We start from the raw sequence: 23,377 nt of genomic DNA, 5'->3' as shown, positions 1-23,377 counted from the left end.
TGATACAAAGGACAGGCAAAGGATTAATTAACTGAGATAGAAAATTTTTTAAATGGCATTTAGACAACTACTTCCAACTAGAGAAAATGACCTGAAAAAGTATGGCAAAGGAAATCATTTTTTTAAATTTTTTATGGTAAAAGAATTTACTGACAGCTCTGAATAAATGGTAACCACATAAAAATTAATTTAATAGGAACATATTTGTTAAAAGCTTTACCAATTTTCAAGATTTAGTGCCACTCATTTTCAAACATTATCAGAGAGGCCAATAAACCAAGATCTGTTTCCAAGGCTTAAATAAGACACAAAACTGTATCAAAATGTTTTGACACAGTTCATCTATTTTTGCCACATTAACAGTCTTTTCATGTTCAAAAGCAGATACCAAATACACAAAACTTCTATACATTCAAAATACAATAAAGAACATTATTCAAACCAAAGTTAATAAAAAACTGAAACTAACAACCTTTTTCCGTATCTTCTCCAAGAAGAAAACATGGAAACAAAATTACTAGCCCCTTTTTTTTTCAAGTCCAGTCACTAAGCAGCATTTCAATTAGCTACAAAAAAGGTTTACTCTGACAATTGTCTCTTATCAATAAGTTGAAATAAAAGACTTTCAAGTTATATATATGAGATTTGAACCAGCCTGCTTTTAAGTAATTCAGAGATGCCCTCATCATCACCGTCATTTAACATCCACGTTCCATGCTGGCATGGGTTGGACAATTTGACAGAATCTGATGGGTTCAAGGACTGCATCATGCTCCAGTGTCTGCTGTGGAAGGGTTTCTACAGCCGGATGCCCTTTCTAATACTAACCACCTTACAACAGGTACAGGGTGATTTTATCATGGCACTAGCACTAAGGCCACCATGCAGCTCGCAAAAGTATAAACCTTGAAGGAGAGTGAGGGTGGGATCAGCTTTCGTCTAGGGGACAAGGGGTTAAAGTATAAGAAAAGGGGGTGAGGGGAAAGCAGGTTCTTATAGAGGAGCTGCATGGCTACTCACATTTAGAAGAGATGCCATCTGGAGGGAAAACAATAGGCAAGTTAAAATATGAAAGGAGGATAAAAAGCAATATTAATCACTGACTAATATTAATTTCCATGTGCCCAGTAAATAAGAAAGCTCATTCGAGACTGTACATTTGTTGGTATAGAAAAAGAGAATTGTTTCGAAATTCATTCAGATGCCATCTAATTTCTCGATAATTTTATTTTCTTATACCAATAAAGGTACAATCTTGTATTTTTATTTTGTCACGGTCATCACTAGTTCAACAAGAAAGGAAAGGTGATATTTTGGTGATGATGTCAGAATAATCTGAAGCATATCTGGAGTTGCCTCCCACAATTGCCAGAGAAAGTATTTAAAAATTATTAGCCACAGACTAGTATTTTTTTTTTTTTTATCTCATAAGAATTTAGAATCGAGAGAATGTGGAATAAATGGATACAGAAATTTGAAGAATTGCATCAGTCAGGTTTATAGATGTTGGTTCAAGTCCCATGGACAGCCTTTGACTTTTTCTGCCCAAAGGGTATTTTTTAACCCAATATTTACAGGCTATTATTTATAGCTTCAAGTTCAGCCACTGAAAATTAATATCATCCAAATTTTACTTTGCTGAATATTTATTTATAATTAGCTTTTTGCTTGAAACATATAAACCTTAACTTGATTATTTTAAGCATTTAATATTTAAGCTGGCCATATCTGGCCCAAATATTCAAACTGGTCAGATTACTCTTCTCACACCTACCCTACAAAGTCATTCTAATAATATACAACCACATGATCGAAATTTCAAGATAATGCACGATTAATTCAAAACAATGTGAATAAATATGAAGGCTAAAGAATTAAGTAATTAACAAAAGTATTCGGTGTACTGGACTTGAAAGGGAGTGGGTTTCACTTCAGTTAAATTTCGTTGATTTAGTATGAACTGTATTTTACAAATTCCATTTTGCTTCTAAATCACCTGCCCAGCTACTCAAAATTAAAATCTTTCCGTTTAAATGCCACATTGATTTCAGAGAAAGAAGAACAGGAACATATATCCATAATTTTTTCATAATCACTGCTCATAGGAGAGCGACAGGAATGAGCAATATATACATATACCAAAAGCAAACAGAAAAAAAAGGACAAAAAAGATAAACATGGGCTATACCTGTTATGTAGGTTTAAAGAAAGTGGAACAGTACAAGTATTTAGATACTCAAAGCCTTCGACAATCATGCTTTAGCAAGTTTAAATAGCAAATAACATTTGCCAAAGCAAATTGAACAGTCAACAATGAACATGGGCTTGAACCAAAATTATGGACACACAAATTTATGAAATTCTTGTAATGAAGCCAAATTTACATCTAGCTTTTGTAGCTATTATTTATCACATGATGTTTGGAAAGATACTAAGAAACAATAACTTCATAAATCTTCAGAATATATTGATACAAGTTTTTCTATAACTTACTGGGTATCAAGTTTAGCAAACTTCAATATTTTGCATATAATTATAATTATTATTAGAGTAATTAATTTTACAGATGGATGCCCTTCCTACCATTAAATACTGAGTAATGAAATAGCAGTGAAAGCTATTACTGTCCAAACAGACTGAAGCAAGCAAGAGCATGTGCTTTTGCCAAGGGAAAACAAGGCAATGGCTGTAAGCAAAATTTGAACTCACAACAATGGGAGTCAGAAAGTAGTTCAGTATCTTAATTCAACCACTGTGCCTCTGATTGGTTATATATATTATATTAAATGTGACAAGAAAAACAAGTATGGCATATTTGTGTACATGTAAGATAATACTTTTGACAATAGACTAATATGAATATGTGTGATATATGGCAACATATGGTTTGTAAAAACAAACATGATTTAAGTAACTGACAAGATCAATAACGGTATGAACTAAAAACTAAGAACTAAAGACATAAATGATTTCTATCCACAGTACATATAGTGTAAAATGGATGCTGACAAGAAAAAAAAAAAACATTAACAGCAGTCCATCTCAAGTATGAAAAGCTCCTGGCTTCATGGGTATCATGAAGGGCTTGGTTGGAGGCCCAGCTTTACAAGTTCTTTCATAGGGCTTAGAAAAACTGAAGGACTGCTGCAATAAGTGTGTGAATCTGAGAGGGGAATATGTTAAATAAAATCATAATTAACTGATCTTGTATGTTATTTACCCAAAGCCAGGAACTTTTCAGCGCCCCTTGGTATAAACCACTGAATAACATAAAGGTTTACAGTTAGAAAATATAAAGTAACAATGGGACAGAGGCTTTATAAATTGGGTAATAATTCCATGCTGACAGCAGGTAATTTCCAAGAATGAAACAACACTGGCCCTATGATTAAGAAGTGTGTATCACAATCATGTAGATCCAAGTGTAATCTTATTGCTTAGCACCTTGAGCAAATGTCTGCAATAGCCTTCTGAAATTTGGAATACAGAAATTGTATGGAAGCCCATAATATATATATGCATGTAACAGTAAGGAAATATCTGATTAAATCATTGTATCAAACAAAAGAACCTTCAGATACTTATACTATGTTATGCTACTTTATGTTAGGTGCATATGCCAATCAATAGAGATCAATCAAATAAGCAGGAGACAAAGCTTAATCAACTAAAGCTCTTGAAAATGGTACGCCAGCATAGCCACAATTCCAAAGACAGTAACAGAATATTGACTAATGTCTGATCATTATTTAAAGAAGGTTCACAGAAAGGTTTTAAAAGAAAGTAAAAACACTTTCTTGTTCTACTTAGTATGGTTGTTCTCCTTGAATAAATGATGGTATCCTTGTTACCCTTTTGAACTGGATCATAATGAATATACTGGTTTCAAATTTTGGCACAAAGCCAGCAATTTCAGGGAGAGGACAAGTCAATTACATCGACCCCAACACTCAACTGGTACTTATTTCATCGACTCCAAAAGGATGAAAGGCAAAGTCAAACTTGGCAGAATTTGAACTCAGAATATAAAGATGGACAAAATGTTGCTAAGCATTTTGCCCGGTGTGCTGATGCTTTTGCCTGCTTGCCGCTTTAATTTCTAATAGATATATTGAACTGCAGAATAGCTAATTAGTCCCAGGTCAACTCTGATTGAGCAGAGCCTTAATTAAAGGCATTCCATCTGTGGTTAAACATTTTTATCTTTACCCCACCCCCACCCTTTTTTTTTTGGAATGATCTAAGACCAGATCAATTCAGTGTGTCCCTCTCTCTTTCAAGATGATGGGTGTGAGTTGAGGAAGATATGATTGTTATCCCTAGCAGGCTCAATGATCTTAAAGACAAATATCTTCATTGATTCGCTAAAATGCAGAGAAATTGTGACAGTGGAGAAAAAACTAACAGGTAAAAATGATAGGACAGCTAGCAGAAATGACTTGTAAAACAAAAGGGCAGTCATCGACCACCTCTGGGTCAAATGTAGCCCAAGTTAATAATGGTTATGACAAAGTACATGAGGCGTTAGATGAATATTCAAAAAGGGACCAGAGAATATGGGAAAACATTGATCACATGGTGTGTAACCACTTCTTTATAGAAACAGTTTTAACAACAACAACAAAATAATAATAATTTCAAATTTTGGCACAAGGCCAGCAAGTACGGTAGGGAGGTAAGTCAATTACATTGACACCAGTGCTCAACTGGTACTTATTCTACCAACCCCGAAAGGATGAAAGGTAAAGTCAACTGTAGTGGAATTTGAACTCAGAACATAAAGACAGACAAAATGCTGCTAAGCATGTTGCCCAGCATGCTAATGGTTTTGCCAGCTAACTGCCTTCTTAATAATGATAATAATAATAATAATAATAATAATAATAATGGTGGTGCCCCAGCATGGCCACAGCTCATGAGCTGAAACTAGATGAAATAAATAAATAAAATGAAATAAAATAATGGTGACAGTCTTTATCACCTTCTTTAATACAAGTACATAGTTCTGTCCACTTTGGTGGAAACATTCAGATATGGTCTACAGTCTGAAGATATCAAGATCTTCACCACTTTCACCTACCAGTCTTAAAAGCTCTGCTGCTTTTTCTCCTTTTGAGGAAGATATAATGAAGAATGTGAATAACTTCTATGGAAAGTCAAAAAAAAAAATATCAAAACTTTTTGGTTGACCCTCACGGTAGCTTTGATCATGCAGACCAATTATGGAATACATTTTTTTAAAGCTGGGGAATATGTGATTTGAGAGAGATTTGATCATTATTTCAAGCAGGTTTAGTAGTTGCATGGTAAAAAGTATGAACAACCTTTTTTGAGAAGTAGGTCATATGAGACATAGCTCATTCATTATCAGGCAAGTTGTGCCACTGAAAAAAACATTCAAGCTAATTTTTTGTTAGGCATGCCATTCAGCAAATCCCATGGGTTGCAGTTTGTTCACGACTGGCATATATGTTCCTACACTAAATATATGTATTAGACAGTAAATAGAGCTAAGCCAAATATTATTAATATCTTTCCTAATATTTCAGCAAAAATTACTATATTTCACTGTTATTACTGGGCAAATATTTTTTGTTTTAAATGTGACAAAATACCAAAAATAATTTTTAATATTTCACGTATATCATTAAGAAAGCAGAGAGCATGACACAGAACATCTGCAGTGGGATGCAAACCAATAAAATAAAAAATGTAAATACAGATATTTGATAAAAGAATTCCTAAAAAAAAAAAATTAGTAAAACAGGCACAGGTTCTAAAATGGGAGCTGGTATATAGTTGATTAGATCAATATCGGCATAACGGTTGAGAGAAATACCATGAGACATTTTTTTCAATACTAACAATACTATCAAACCACACCCTCATACTAATAATGGAATTACTAGAATAAAAGTGAACAAATATATCTATATTAGTTTATGCTGTGCTTGAGAAGACTCAGCAAGTGCAAGTGAGACCATAACCTTGTGGCCTATGCCAGAGGTGTAACCAGTCCACTTATGCGTGCCTTTCCTTCATTGGACACCAAACTCTGCTTGCGAAGACCTGCTGAGGCAAGTGAAATCAAAATCAAATTCGATGACTGGCATCCTTGCTAGTGGAATGCTAAGAGTACCATACAAGTGAGAGCTGGCCTCCATGCCAATGGCACATTAAAAGCACCATTTGAGTGTGATCATTACCTGCATCGCCTTACTAGCACTTGTGCTGGTGGCACATGAAAAGAAACATTCAAGCGAGGTCATTGCCAGTGCCACTGGACTGGTTCCTATGCAGGTGGCACATAAAAAGCACCATTTGAGCATGGCCGTTGCCAGTACTGCCTGACTGGCCCTCATGCCGGTGGCATGTAAAAGCACCCACTACACTCTCAGAGTGGTTGGCATTAGGAAGGACATCCAGCTGTAGAAACTCTGCCAGATCAGATTGGAGTCTGGTGCAGCCATCTGGTTCGTCAGACCTCAGTCAAATCGTCCAACTCATGCTAGCATGGAAAATGGACATTAAACGATGATGATGACATACTTTATGTATGTATATTATTGTAAAATTCAGACTTTTCAAAATTATATATATATATATCAATTATGTCAAAGATTTTATTCTAGAGCTACTTTTATTGCCACATAAAAAGCACCTGAAATGGTGTCATGTAAAAAGCACCCTGTACATTCTGTAAAGTGGTTGGCATTAGGAAGGGCATCCAGCTATAGAAACCATGCCAAAACAGGAAATTGGAACCTTGTGCAGCTTTCTGGCTCCTGTTAAACTATTCAACACATGGCACCATTGGAAATGGATGCTAAATTATGATAATGATCTCAGACACACACTACTAAATTTCAACTTATTAATTTTAAGGCTATGGAGAAAGTAAATCAATATCAGACTCTTTTGATCTGTTTTTTCTTCCTCCACTTTAAGAATTATTGAACAACTAACAAAGAATACTACATTTAGACATGACATCATGCAGATTTACTAGAGATTGGCTCAATATATATTTCATAATTAGCTCCAGGAATATTCAAATATCAAACGATCATGGATACATTTTAAATTAACAGAAAGACATAAAAAAAAAGAAAATCTTAAATCATTTTATGGGTGTGAAGTATTCACAACAATATGAATGGTGTTACACAGCATCATCATAACATTGTCATTTAACATCTGGTCTCCATGTGGTGGCAAGTTGAATAGTTTGACAGGGTCTGATGAATTGAAGGACTGCATCTTGCACTAATATCTACACTAGCATGGTTGCTAAAGCTGGATGTCCTTCCTAATGACAGCCACTTTATGTGTGCTGGGTGTTTAGTTTTTCCATGACACCAGCACTTATAATCGTCATCTTGTAAGTTTCAAGGCTAAAGCCTTAATTTACAGGGTTATCATCATTAGTGCTGGTGTCATGAAAAAAAAAGCACCCAGTACACCTATATTTATACAAATAAGAAATTCTAAATATATAGCAATGGTGAGGTTCAGCTCCCAGTTAACCCTGATCAAGCACTTATGATCAAAAGCAGTGACCAGCCTACCTTTTAGTCAGTATATGTAGGACTCATATTTTTTGACAAGACATTAGGTTGTAATTCATAGGAGATTTAAGTGTTATCTCAAGTAGGTCAATTTCTAAATAAGGACTTGCTGATTGGCTTGCTTAATTGTATGTAATAGTGCTTAATCCAACTCAAGCCTTAATTGTACTGACCAATAAGAAAAGATATTCCAACCAAGATTATCTCGTGTTTTCTTTCAAGACGGGATCATTATATTTTGTAGATGACAGGAAGTGATTTGAAAGAGATTTAGCTATATTTCTAGCAAGTGGAACATTGCATTGAAGCTTGTTGGATCAACTAGATGAGTTAATGACAGTAACAAAAGATATAAATGAATGGTCATGCCAGAATGGGACTCATCTCTTATTACAGGCAAGGAATACTTGTGGAAGCTGAAAAAAAATTACCTGGTATCAGAACATAAGAATACTAACTAACCCAAAATGGTTACGTCAAGGCAGTCTTTAACTAAAATTAACACATGTATGACCAAAACTGACAAATAGAATAGGCCTTGAATAGACATAGGAACAGCAATACAAAATGGTAATGAACTCTACAAGTTGTAATAAAGTTTCCAACTTGAGAAGGGTCTGGCAAAGATCACAGTTTGAGCAATCCCTGTCAGGCTAAGAAAAGAAAAATGTGAAAAAAAAAAAAAAAAAAAAAGTTCTGATTTCAATCTTAATACAAAAGAAATATATGTAGTAGTGTGTTATAAAAAGACAATCAAAGAACATATGTTCATTTGATAAACATGAATACTCAAGGAAAAGATTGCTGCTGTTTAACAAAGATTAAGAGGTTGACAAAACGGGCTGAATGTTAACTTTCATCATCTTCAAAAGGTAAAACAAGAAGGCATCAGAGTCAGTGGAGAGACTAGAGCTGAAAGAAACAGGGATATTTTGGCTGCGGCAATTGTAGATAGAGGTGGAGGGGATTAAAATGCATTAAGGCAAGCTGGTTGACATGCTACTTTAAGTGGAGACCAATAGCTGAGAAGCTGGATAGGATAATCCAATGAGATTTAGGATAGTTTCTCATTGCATACATCATCGATAAGACATGAGGCGAGGCCAATATTTAGCAACAGCCACAGAAAACGAGAGGGGAGAGAGAGAGGGAGAGAGACAGAGAGAGGGAAGGGCTGAAAATTTGCAAATTAATATGGAAAACAGAAACTAAGTTAGTTATTGTAATGACTATTTTAGTAAATTAAATGTTCTTCAATTGTCATCATCAACAAAGATAGTACAGAGCAATGCAAAATTTGGTTGCTATGGAAAGGATATGAGGGAGAGAGAGAGAGAGAGAGAGAGAGAGTAAGAAATATAGAAAAACTTGCATATGCTAATAGATATGTATATATATTTAAATGTTTTAGAGATATCCCCACCTCACTACACTACCTTCCCCCAGAATAAGAAAAGAGGAGAAAGTTCTGGGATACATGAGAAAGAAGTAAAGTGAACCATTAAAAGTGTTTCTCACCTGACTTGCAAGACGAATCTTGTAAGGAAAAGAAGAATTTAAGAAAGAGTTAAACAGTCAATCACACATCCTGTCAGATGACTTTACTTCCAATTCAATTCCTAACCATTCAGCACACACATGTATATATGTATATACGTGTATGTGTGTGCATACACTCACACACAATATACACACATCTTCAAATGTTTTAGTTTATCAACAAAAGAGAAAAACAATACTCAATATATGTAGAGTATATTATTTAAAGTGAATTTCTTTTTCTTCTAACTCAAGATTGTTAGTGATACGCAATTCAAGTTTTGAAGAAAAAAGTTTATACACACACACACACACAATGTACATTCCAAACAGGTAGAGAATCAGTGTATTTCCAACACAGCACCCAACCCAAATTCCTCAGTCTCTCATAATGCAATTCTGAGAAAACTTGAAAATCTATTGGTGCAAAAATTCCAGGTACATCACTGATAAAAACAGTAATTCTTACAAAGTAAGATAAAACACAAGTAAGAAGACAAACAATGAATGTAGCACAACTATATTTCCTTACTACCCACAAGGGGCTAAACACAGAGAAGACAAACAAGAACAGACAAACGGATTAAGTCGATTGTATCGACCCCACTGTGTAATTGGTACTTATTTCATCGACCCCGAAAGGATGAAGGGCAAAGTCGACCTCAGCGGAATTTGAACTCAGAACGTAGCGGCAGATGAAATACCGGTATGCATTTCGCCTGGCGTGCTAACCATTCTGCCAGCTCGCCGCCTTCTTACATATTTCTTTATTGCCCACAAGGGGCTAAACACAGAGGGGACAAACAAGGACAGACAAAGGGATTAAGTCAATTACATCAACCCCCAGTGCATAACTGGTACTTTATTTATCGACCCCCGAAAGGATGAAAGGCAAAGTCGACCTTGGCGGAATTTGAACTCAGAACGTAACGGCAGACGAAATACTGCTAAGCATTTCGCCTGGCGCGCTAACGTTTCTGCCAGCTCACCGCAATTAGCTGCAATTGTTTCTGTACCACCCTACTGCATGTAAATGATGCTATGTGGAAAAGTTATGCCATACAGTACAACTGCTTATACTGAGGTGGTACTTCATAAGATTAGCATTAAGTCATACCTTTTTACAGTGTGCTAAAAAACACTGGACTTAATGCTAGTCTAATGAAGTGCCACTTCAGTCACACATATTACATAAGTTTTCATATGAAACCCTTTACATACAATGGGGTTAGAAACGGAGTGGTACAGAAGCAATTGTAACTAATGATAAAGTCATACTATATTCTTTGTTTGAAGCAATGTGAAACATGAAAAAAAAAAACAGCAATTTAGAAAACCAGAGAAATGTAATCAGGAGAAGATTAAATATAAACAAAAAAAAACCTTTTACCTAAAAAGTATCTAATAATTCCTATATTTCAGTGAAATATAAGGATCATTCAAGTGTTTTGAGGTAAAAATTCAAGCATTATTTTTACTCTATTTACATTTAATCTTTCCCTAAAAGCATTGCTATAGCTCTCTAAATCAGTTTATACATACACACACATACATAATATCTTATTATACACAGCTTGCACAATGGGATTCTACCTGCATCAGCTTTCGACACAAGATCTCAATGATTTTGATACCTACCAACAGTATTGCTCCTTCCAGTGGAGCTGAACATCACAGAATCTCCAAATTCCTTTGGCGCCCATAGATAATATACTTTTTCTTACAGTTTATCCTTGCAGGCACCACAGTCAGCTGAGTGTACTTCTAACTAAGTAGCAACTATTATATTTTACTACAAAATGCAGATTCATTCCTTACTCTCGGCTCTAGTGTTTTTCTCACATACTTCTGCTTTATTTGCAATGAAGCACTTTCTGTTTTCATTTCAAGTCCCTGAATCACTGCTCCCCTATTTACCCTAAGCCTAATACCAGCCAAGCAGGACAGTGAATCAAATTATGAACCCACAACATTCCACCTCTGCTGGAAGTACTATGTGCTGCCACCTTCACACACACACTTTATATATAGTTAAAAAATAAAGGTGGAAACAGCATGAAAGTAAGCTTTTAAAATTTTTTTTAATATTTGTTACATTAAGTGACTTTTATAAATTATTACTGATTTCAATATGTATGTCCATCTTATCACATTTTTAAAACTGAAAGTCAAAAATTAGGAAATAAGAAAAAATTAGAAATTAAAAACAGTCTGTTCTCATATTTTGTGCATAGTTAAGAACATGTTCAAAAATTATATCTTAAAGTCTCGTCTTATAGATGTTGTCTATGTAGGAGCCTGGAATGGGGTTCAAAGGGTCATGTAGTGTCTTATCAAACTCAACTGTGGAAGGGAACACACACTAATATACATGTGTGTGTGTTTCTTTGAACAGTTAAGTTTGATAAAACAGCACATGAAGAAATAAATACTAAAACAGAATCAAATTTCCAATAAAAGGAGAAATAGATTTTTAAAAACTACCTGCAAAATTTTTTTTTTTAAATAAGTTTCAAAATAAAATTCTAATTTATCTGGATACATTTTTTTTCCTGCACTAATCAGTTGGTTACTTGAGAATAGTATTTAGTTTAGATCATTGCTTCTCACCTGCAGTCCATATGACCCCCTAGGGAGCCATGTAAGACTGGGAGGTGGGGACACACAAGCAAAACAGTAAATTCTTTCTCAAAAGTTTTACATAGTTCAGCTTACAGAAGTGAATGTGTGAAAAGCAAAATAAGAATTTTGAAAGAAGGATCTATAAAACTAGTTTTTAAACATCAAATGGATAAGGGGGTCCACCAGAATAAAAATTGCAATCAGAGGGGTCCATAGATAAAAAGTGGCCGAGAACCACTGGTTTAGATAATTGATATTACAGTTAAGAACAAAACCAACAGTGGTTACAGAAAATGAATGCAAATTTATGCATTGGGTAACAACCTAGTTTTTACATTCTCTGAAAGAGGAACACCTCATAAGCCCCAGAGGACTTCCAGAGACAAGATATTAACCCCCTCCTCTCCCCTATTTTTTCTCTTCTTTATCTTGCCTGAAGCAACTGAAAGGTCGATCTTCCCTTAGGTAACAATGCTGGCCTATCTTATGCTGCATTTCCAGATGATCTGATATCTACTTCCAACAGCTGGATAAATTGAGACGTGACTAAATATACAATGAAATGCCAACAGTAAAAATGAATCACAAATGTTTAAGCTAGAAAACTCACTATCTGGCATGGGCACGGTTGCGTGATTAAGAAGCTTGCTTCCCAATCACATGGACTTGGGTTCAGTCCTGCTGGGCAACAACTTAGCCAAGTGTCTTCTATTATAGCTCCAGGCTTACCAAAGCCTTGCAAATGGATTTTGTAGATGGATGGATAGATGTGTGTGAATGTGCGTGCATCATATCACCATTGCATGACAACTGGTGTTAGTTTGTTTACATCCCCATAACTTAGCAGTTTGGCATAAGAAACCGATAGAATAAGAATTGGGGTTAAAAATAAAAACTGGGGCCAAATTGTTCAACTAAACCCTTCCAGGTAGCGCCCTAGCATTGCTGCAGTCCAGTGATTGAAACAAGATAAAAGACACTAGATCCATTTGAGTGAATCACTTCAGGGTGTGGTTCTTCTAATGCATAGACATTTATGAAGTCAATGAACCTTTGTCGAAAACCACTCATCCAGTTTATTGCTCTGTTTGCTTGGTCTACATTTTAGATGATATTAGCAACCATAGATTAAACAAGAGATAAAAAGGCAAATTCAGACCCCGACAGGATTTCAACCCAGAATGCAATGCAACACAACTTTAAAAAACTCTACTGTTTTAACTACAGTAAATCATAACAATAACAACCAATGCCAATCAATACATCCAAGCATATTTGTTATTGATTTCTTCATCTTCCACTAATCACTACATTGAACAATGGTAAGTAATAAGAACACATGCAAATTTAGCAATAACTCAACAGCAGGAACTAAAAGACAATGTTAAGTTTCTCTTGAACTGAAAACACAACATATATGAAAGATTATAAAATCATTAGTATTGTTATGGTTTAGGTATTTTCATTAAAAAAACACATCCAGCTATTATCTCAACACATCAATCATTTTACTTCTTGTCTTAATAGTTATAAGAACTACAATCATCTCAGAGCTAACCATAACAGACATCCTTAATGAGAGGCTTTAAAATGGAAGCATTCTCTGATTCGAAAAGAAATATAGCTATTATTTTTAGAGTATCAAGCAAATTTGGAAGCTGTTGCCTCACAGGCTCAAATAGAACCTGGTTGTTTCTACACAAAGAATTGGCACTATTTCACTACAATTATGCGTCAAATATCCTTGAGAAAAGAACACAAAAAAATTATTTTATACACAAAGACTCTAGTATATAAGAGATAAATTGGCATAGGTGCAAATAGGGCTGGAAATAAGAAAAATATTTGAACCCCAAACCACCAAGAACATTTTTAATTTCTACTCTGAAATTACCTGGTGTCCCAGAATGAACTATCTATTTCAGTGAAATCAGTCAATATTTTAAAAAACTCACTTTCATTTATGTTTATCATGTTTACCAACCACATGGTTCCGGGTTCAGTCTCACTGCATGGCACCTTGGGCAAGTGTCTTCTACTATAGCCTTGGGCCAATTAAAGCCTTGTGAGTGGATTTGGTTGATGGAAACTGAAAGAAGCCCGTCATATATATGTAGATATATATATATATATATATATATATATATGTGTATTTGTCCACCTAACATTGCTTGACAACTGATGCTGGTGTGTTTACATCCCCGGAACTTAGCAGTTCGGCAAGAGACCGATAGAATAAGTACTAGGCTTACAAAGAATAAGTCCTGGGGTCAATTTGCTTGACTAAAGGCAGTGCTCCAGCATGGCCACAGTCAAATGACTGAAACAAGTAAAAGAGTAATATGTGTCAGAAGTGTATAAATTTTTTATTTTGTTTATAATTTTATTCTTTTTTATTTTAATGATTTTATTTTCAGTCCTGTTGGCTCCTGCTTATCTATTCCATGATGGTTTTGCTTGTTTTTTTCAATTTGGCTGCAACCATTTTCTATACCTTCATCCCTAGGATGGAGCAATAGTTTAGCTGAACATAAAGAATGCATTTAGTTAGCAGTGCAAGAGATTATTCCTCAAATGCTTCAAAATGTGTTTCACAACGCTAAGGGCAGATTTGGAAATTGCAGGGATGCAGACAGACAGCACATGTTGAAAATTTTCAATAAAGTTTTGACATAAGATTTATAAATCTATTTGTTTTGGTATCATAAGTAATAAACATAAAATTTAGTCAGTTTTTTTTTTTTTAATTTGACCAATTTCACTGAAATAGATAGTTAATTCTGGGACATTTAAATGCCCTCAACTATTTTTGTAGATAAAAACTATACATAACTACAACTGCTACTAGTTTACATTATACTACACAGGTTGAAGCATAAGATTACTGTTTTTATGTTGGTATTAAGTAACCGGACTGTTGCCATAGTAACAAAGCTAAAGTACACAGAAGGAAACCACTTGGCAGAAATTGAGCTTGAACTCTGCTGTGCATGCACACAAAGTTTTAACATTCTAGCTCACATTCGCTGTTTACAGCAGTGCTTGGTAGGAAGATGTGTAGTGTGTGATCATCGCATTGACCATGACAGAGAAAGTTGTCATGGCGATACTTAATCAGAGGCCTACACAAAGTTGCAGAAGATGTGTGGAGAGGAATGTATGAGCCACACGCAAGTGTACGAGTGTTTCAGTTGTTTCCAAGATGGCCGAAAAATGTCGATACTGATGAACGTTCTGGGAGACCTGCAACCAGCAGAACTGAGTAAAACATCACAGATGTGTGTGCAGCTGTGAGGGGAAATCATCGAATCAACATCTGTGAGTTATCAAAGGACATGCACATTAGTTACAGTTCAGTTCAGTTCAGTCCATTATCACTGAAGATTTGGGCATGAGATGCGTGTCTGCCAAGTTTGTAGCAAAACTGCTTTAAGCTGGCCAAGAAGCCACTCGGGTTTCAGTTGCTCAAGCTCTCCTTCATTGTGTTGAGAACGAGGAAAATTTTTTGAAAACTCTGCATAGGCCTCTAAACAGGTATCGTCGAGCTTTTGGCAAAATTTGATGCAGATTCTCTGCTCAACTCTTATGGTTAATGCAACAATCACACGCTATACACACCTTCCTTCCAAGCACTGCTGTAAATAGCAGAAGTGAGCTAGAATGTTAAAACTTAGTGCAGATGAACAGCAGAGTTCAAGGTCAATCTGTACCAAGTGGCTTCCCTCTGCATGCTTTAACTTCGTTACTATGGCAACAGACTGGATACTTATTGATCAGACCACGTATATATTAATTGGTAAACATTTACAAGCACCAATCCAAAAGTAAATAGGAGTCAATTCTTACTAGTGCCTTTGTTTGTTTGTTTTTTTAGATTTTATTCCAACAATCAAGAAAAATGAAGCTAATTCTAATTCACTGAGTCAGACATTGTCACAGCCACACCAAACATGACTTCTACAATAAATAGCAAAAATCTGGATAAATGTTATGGACACAGTATGCAATAGAACAATGACTCGGATGCAAAAAGATGAATTATTATTGACGTTGCTGTACCTGTGACTGACGCACAAAGATTCCATGGTTTTCGGGACTTTGAAAGTAAGTCTTGCCTTGTACAGTTCCATTGTTCTTACCTTTCGCTTCATCTAATACAACTCCAACCCATTTCCCTGAAAGAATAAAGTAAAATTTTAAAAAATAATACAACAGGGTCACACAATTATATAAAACTTTAAAACTAAAGGCAATTTCTGTTGGTTTTCTTTTTTTTTTTTGTCCATTTTTGTTTTTTTTTATGTTATTAAATATTTCCACCACTTTATGACTCCCAGCCACCCTCATATAGATGTACACACAACCGCATCACATATACATACATAAACACATGATTATACATATGTACATGCACACACACAGTATATTGTTCCATTAAGGTAAGATCAACAAAAAAAAGTAACCCATCCAGTGAGAGGTAAAAATCATTTACTGTACACAGTACAAAGAAACAAGCCACCAACAGTTCCTTGCCCAGAGATGCAGATACAATCAGGCCCCTATAACATGCTTAATTCCATCTCTGAGACAACCAAAAGACACATCACCATTGAGAGAACACAAAGCTAATGTATACAATTTATTGTACATAGTTTGATTCTTTGATATTCAAAAATTAAATCAATTCAACCCTTTTGTTTCATATTCCTAATGAAATACACTCCCTTTGTTTTAATTAATTTTTAAAACAATAATTGAGTAAAATTCTTTGTCGTTACTGATCTGACGTTTGGAAATTAACTGGAAATTTTGATGGAATGTTCAACCCTGCATGTGTAAGCGAAGCAGGGATATTGTAGTCACTCGTCTTTGTCTGTTCGAGTGTTTGCAAAACTACTGGGAAACGGCCAAACGGATTTTCACTCCAATTGTGTGTTGAGACATGGTTTCTACAGCTAGATGCCTTTCCTAATGCTAACCACTTAGAGTGTGTGGGGTGCTTTTTACATGCAATTGGCACATGTATGTTTATGCAGCACCAGTATGGGTGCATTTATGCAACACTGGCATGGGAGCATTTACGCAGTGCCAACACCTGAAGGGACAAGCCTATATGTGTGTGGAAGACTGCAATTTTACTTAGCCTGATACATCTTACCAAGTATAGAAAATTGCCAAATCTCCTGGTCCCTTATGTGATTAAGTTATAAAACCACAGTTCTCATCTTTAACTCTTTAACATTCAGATTACTCTTTCAAATGCAATGCTTATCTATTCACATCATTTTGAATTAATTATGCATCATCTTGGAGCCTTGAAACTTCAGTGGCATAGCTATTTTTATTTAGAATAAACATAGTGTGGAATAAACATATGTTTAGAATAAACATGTAGTATAAGTTTGAATATAAAACAGGTAGAATATTTGGGGCTGTTATGGCCGGTTTAAATGCTAAGGAGTAAAAGTAATTCTTACAGAATGCACTGAACAGGGCATCTTTATATAAGAGTAATTCAATACCAAATTCTTAATTTCTGGTAGAATTTTTGCTACTGGCCATCATACTGACCCAATACCTTTAAACCACATTACCATCACCTTTACTAATCAGAGTTATTTAGTTTGTTTTGTTTTTTTAATTTCATTTTCAAGAAATGAGTTAATAGTCCAACCCTCCTTTTCTGTCATCATTAATTGTTATATAAATCATTAATCTTTTAATTAGATATAAGGATGGTTGTAGTGGTAACAGTCAACAGAAGTCCCTACCAGTACATTACAGGCACTCATTTTATCAACTTTTGACAATGAAATGTAGAGTCAACCTTGGGAAGATCTCAATTCATAATGCAAAGGAATGTAGCTCAAAACTGTAGAGAATCCACTACTTTTATTAAACCATTAAATAACAAACACATTGAACATTTTATTAAATCTCAATTTCATGTTGCATGCACACACACATTATATATATATATATATATAATATATATATATATATATATATATAGAGAGAGAGAGAGAGAGAGAGAGAGAGAGAGAGAGAAGATGAACAAACAATTATAGATGACAGGAATTCATTGAAGGAGCTGTTACATATAACAAAATTAAAATAATTCTTTACAGCTGTTTCAAAGGTATGGTGAATGGTTGATATTATTATGCATATCAAACAGGTGAACATAATGAGACAATACTACTCACTGCAAATAAGCAAAAATGTTTTCAACTTGCTTGAAGCAAGGGGGAATTACAGAACATTTTTTTTTTGTATTTCTTACAGCCACCTATTGACCTGCTGGGCTATTTTACCTTAACTAGTAAGTTAGAATTTAAGAATTTCATCAGTTCAAGCACTAATTCAATGTTTTTCTATTGATTCTAAGTTTGGACTAGCATCTTCTTGCCAACTATGGCGGGGGGGGGGGGTGCATGCGAGCGTAATGCTAAAATATTTGAGTACTGATTATGTTCAATTAAGTTATGATTGAAGAACATTGTAGTTCGCTTGAAACATTGTAGCACAGAAGTAGAATAATAAATGAAAAGATAAATGAGAAAAGCTTCTAACAATGAAAAGATGAAAGTTGAAAAAACTTTATATATATTTCAGACAAAAAGCCCATCTTTAGAAGAGTGCAGTCAGAGAAATGTGTGTCTATATAGATCCTGATCTTTTGCATGAAGTTGAAATATTTAGGAAAAATTGCAACACATTCCAGCTAAAAAAATTTTATACCACGTATTATTTTAGATAATGTAAAACTTTACCGTAAAATGTTAAGACATTTAAAAAAAGTTTGGTAATTAAAAAAGGGAATCTGGTATTTTAGAAAAAAATGTCTAATATTTCTAAAGTTTGGCATTTTTAAAAGTATAAAATATTCTAATAAAAAATATCTTGTGAAGTGAAATAATGAAAAAGAAAAATCTTCAAATAGTTTTTAAATGAATTAAAAATAAAGTTAATGAACATCACTTAATGACTTAACATGCTAACATAGTAATGATGTTAACAAAATTTGTTTGGAAAGATTATTTACACAAATATGACAGAAATTGTTTTACTACGATATGCAACATATTCTATCATTGTAGATTTGATAAAATAATAATAAAAATAACCTTTCATCCAGCGAAGAAGAGCTGCCATATAGGTGACTTGTAACGTCCATTTACCAGCAGTTAAAACAGATACACAAACATAAATAACAACTGGAAGATGCTACTTGTTTACAAGTGATTGATATGTCAAATAAACACGTTAATCAATATTGCTTTCTCAGTGTGGATTAATGAGGTTTAAACTTCAATACTCTTGAGAGCAGCTAAACAATGAAATATGGGATTTATAGATAATTGCTTTACTGACATTGAGGGCAACTGAGCAAGTTCAACTTTCATGTCTGACACTCGGAAGAAAAGATCAGAATAGAAAAACTTGGTCAGCTATTTAGCCTGAAGCATTGTACTTAATTGAAAAACTTACTGCAGTGGTGGATTTGGTACAAATGGTAATTAACCTATGTATTTTAGAGTAGCTACTTTATGAGGTCACTAAGCAGAGGTCAAATCTGAATGACCACAATTTTTTGCATTTTGCCTTTCATAATTAATAAATTATGTACCAGTGGTATTAAAATATCAAAGGTCCTTCTCAGATTCTGTGGTGTATATATATTTCCCCCACTGGACAGGACAATGGTTTATCACAGAATTACTCATTTTTGCCAGCTGAATGGACTCGAGCAATGTGAAATGAAGTGTTTTGCTTAAGAACACAATGCATCACGCCAATCCATGATCTTACAATTACTAAGCCACATGCCTCCACATACCAGTAATATATCAGGGTTCAAACTATACTCATACCACTAGTGTTTACTCAAAATAACATACAATTCTAACTGGTTTCAGTCGTTGAACTGTGACCATGTTGGAGCACCATCTTGAAAGATCTGACTGAAACAAATTGACCTCAGTACTTATTTTAAAGTCTGGTACTCAGACTGTCAATCTCTTTATTTCATGAACTCTGGGAGAATGAAAGTTACAGGTAGTCTTGGCAGGATATGAACTCAGAAAAAAGGAAGTGATTGAAAACTGTCTGACACGCAACAGCAATATCAATAACAACAAAACTGCAGTCAATGGACTGGAGTTAAATTCAAAACCCAACTTACTAGCCGGCTAATTTTTTAAAAAAAGTCAGGGGTGGAGGCATGGCTAACAAATAGAGAATAATTATGAATCACATTTGTATATTTCTAAGATAAAAGGACAGTGGACAGTAGACTAAATGGCTGAAGCTCTGATTGGGCTTGGAGTTAGTGGAGCAGCAAAGTGGAAGGCAATAAATGTCATCACTAAAATAGCAGAGGCTACTAGGTGGCTTTGGGTAAACAGGGCAGACAAGTGGTTTACTGTAACTGGGATGCAAGCTGGTATCTGATCAACCCCAAATGAGTCAACCAGGTAACGGGGTCTGTCGTTGAATGATCTGAAACCACTTGAGAGCCCAGAAACATAGCTGATGATACATCCCAGAATATCTATAAGATGTGGAACTAAAAGTAAGGTTCTTTTTAATGACTTTTCTGCAGGGTTTCCAAGATAGGTAAGAGGGGAACGGAAGAAGAGACCATGATTCATGGGTCATCCTTAGACCAAAGACCTAATCTGAATAATTACAAAAAATTGGACTCTGCTAAAGGTACCCAAGGATCAGGTGGTAGAGTTAAACTAGATGAAGTATAAATTAACTACCCAAGAACTGGTACCATCCATCTGAAGGACTCTGGCACAGTCTCCATCCAGTTTGATTTCACCTAAGATTTGGGTTGAACTTTGAGATTAAAGACTCTTGCTCAAGTGCCACACAGAAGAATCCACTCAAGCATCATGCAATTTCAAAGCAAACTTTAATTGCATAGTTATATACGTGCCCTACACATTTTGGGTTCAAATTCTATTGGATCAATCATTCAAGAAGCAAAGTACCAGAAATAAACTCTATAAAATTCAATCATCAATACCCCATTGCTATAACTGTATAAATAGCCAAGGGCTAATGTAAGACATGTACTTCTGTGGTAAGGCATTAATAGCAGAAGCATTAAAGAGTAATCAGATTATCATCTTCATTTTATGAACTGTGTCTTTTGGTGTTCTCTCAGATTATTTTCTGATATGATAATCACATATACTTTACCAGTACCTAGAGGTGCAGCTGAATGCTAGTAAAAATCCTAATTTCAAAGTAAAGTACGTATGTAAATATGACACGATATCTATACCATAATAATCTTTTATCAATGATCAAAGTATATACTAGTCAAAGTGTAACAAACAGGATTAGCTTAATGGCATAATCAATCATTATAGTAAATATTTTAGACTAGTTTGTTAGTCTCATGATTTCAACACCAAGCACTTGGTTAACTATCTACTGTATAGTCAGTGGCTTATACACCATTAAGAAAGACTGCATCGTGTCTCAAAGATAATTCTTTAACAGACAAGTCTTGTTATTTGTAAATGGGTGCCATGATAAGGCATATATCATTTCTGTTTCAATGCATTTAGCAATGTAATGCATGGGATTGGGGGGGGGGGGTGATTTGAAAACAGGTGTGTACACTTATTCTGTTATTTGTTACACTAATTAAACCATAGCCATGCTGGAGCACTTCCTTGAAAAATTTAATCAACTACAATACATTCAAGTCTAGTACTTAATCTGGCAGTCTCTCATTGCTTAAATGCTAAGTTACAGAGATGTAAACAAAACAACACCACATGCTTACACACACACACACACACAAACACATTCCATACAGTTTCCATCTACCAAATTCACAAGATATCAGCCAGTCCAAGGCTATAATAGAAGACAAATGCTGAAGGTACAGCAAAGTAGGACTGAATTTAAAACCAGATGAATGTGAAGCGAACTTCTCAGTCATACAGCCATACTTGCACCTTAAATTTTTTTTTTTGTTTCTTTTTTAATACCTGGATGCCTTTCTTCTAATGAACTCTTCATATCTCAGACAGACTGAAATACGTAAAGTAATAATCAGAACACAATTACTTATAAAGTTGGAACTGAGATCATTAAGTGAAACCTCTTATCCATCCTAATATTCTTACTGATAATGAATAAATGTGTGTGTATAAAAAGACCACCTTCGGTCATAAATGCCCATGGGATTGCAGCTAGAAAGTTCCTCTCCAAGGCACAAGTCTAGGCAAGGTTGTTTATGAAAGACCAGCAGTCGCCCATGCATACCAGTTTCCCATCTCCACACCACTGATGTTATCAAAGGGAAATGCAAAGGCCAATACAGCTTGGCACCAACTCATTTCTACAGTTGAGTGAGCTGGAGCAACATGATAATGTGCCTTGCTTAATAACACAACACACAGCCCTGTCCGGGAATTGAACTCACGACCTCAAGACTGTGAGCCCAACTACTGAACCTTCACACAATATATATATATATATATATATATATATATATATTCGCTATGCTGGACCACTGAACTCTACACATTTTTTTCATTCTCTCTCTATTTATTTCCTTTTTTTCCTTTCTGTCGAAAAGCAAAGGCTCAAAACACAAAAGACTTCCATTTTTCACGGGCATCAAATTAACACACTTGTTTGTTGTTCCTACACCTGTCTTCATCTTTTGTCTTTCTGTAAATTTCAACACGGAATTTTGTCAGTGAACAGGTCGTAGTCTCAAAGTGATGAAAATATTTTGACAAATTAAATTTAAATGTTGAAGTGAATCTAAAGGGCTTTGTGTGTTTCTTAAATGGTTTATAAAACCTTCCACGCTGCAACTGCTTTTGATGCAGCACACAATCTCAGATCAGGTCACTTGCTTTGCAAGTACATCTCTGTAATTCCGAAAGCTTGAGCCAGGTTACAAAAACTCTGAGGAAAGCTGTTACTATATTTATTTATTTACTTGAAAGTGGTACAAAATACTTCATATGAAATGTCATGGTTGCAGGCCAGTGATTGCAAATTAAATGTTTTAGCCTCAAGTGCTTGAGCATTTAAACCAGCTATATCCAGCCCATATATTCTGCTTGTTTTATGTTCACACTGGCTAGATCTGGTCTCTCACACTACCCAACAATGTTATTCTAAGAATAAGCAATCACGTCATTGAAATCTTGAAGCTACAATATAATGCATGATTAATTCAAGATATTCTGAATAAATAATTATTACATTTGACAGATTAATCTGAAAGCTAAAGAGTTAAAATATTAGTAGCCTTTGGTGGAGGTGTAAATTATATAATTTGGGCAACAAGTTTTATAGATAGAATTTTAAAAAGTATATACTTTAGTCGCCATTCATAAAAGATTAAAAATAAATTTGACAAAGAATAGAATAACTCACCAGTTGAAAAAAGTGTAGTGCCAATGTACGCCACTTGACCAAAAACTCCTTTACCAATCACTTCCACTCGAGTACCAACCTTAATCCGATCACCCATCTTCGGAATTTTAATGGCTGCAATATAAACAAAGACAAAATCTTAAATGTAGTCATGAATGCAATAATTTACTTACTAAATTAGATAATACAAGCAGTTTTTATTTAGCCTTTCTCAAGGGAACAGA

General features: G+C 34.8%; 1 protein-coding gene across 6 annotated transcripts in view; it reads right to left on the bottom strand.

Annotated features, from left to right (window-relative positions):
- LOC115219018 (dynactin subunit 1) overlaps positions 1-23,377 on the bottom strand; it is a 106,166-nt gene that overhangs the window by 77,787 nt on the left and 5,002 nt on the right. For 5 of the 6 annotated variants that reach the window (XM_036509013.1, XM_029789059.2, XM_036509014.1 and 2 more), the window contains exons 2-4: positions 23,154-23,267; positions 15,789-15,904; positions 9,087-9,104 (exon numbers count right to left, since the gene is read on the bottom strand). In XM_036509013.1, coding sequence (XP_036364906.1) covers positions 9,087-9,104; positions 15,789-15,904; positions 23,154-23,250 — 231 coding nt within the window. In that variant the 5' untranslated portion in view covers positions 23,251-23,267. The remainder of the gene's footprint in view (positions 1-9,086; positions 9,105-15,788; positions 15,905-23,153; positions 23,268-23,377) is intronic. The other variant, XM_029789060.2, reaches the window with a different exon arrangement.

This window comes from Octopus sinensis, linkage group LG14, assembly GCF_006345805.1.
Source record: "Octopus sinensis linkage group LG14, ASM634580v1, whole genome shotgun sequence".
In the NCBI taxonomy this organism is placed as follows: domain Eukaryota; kingdom Metazoa; phylum Mollusca; class Cephalopoda; order Octopoda; family Octopodidae; genus Octopus; species Octopus sinensis.
The sequence above is the reverse complement of the archived record's forward strand: the minus strand, read 5'-3'. Positions and strand labels throughout refer to the sequence as shown.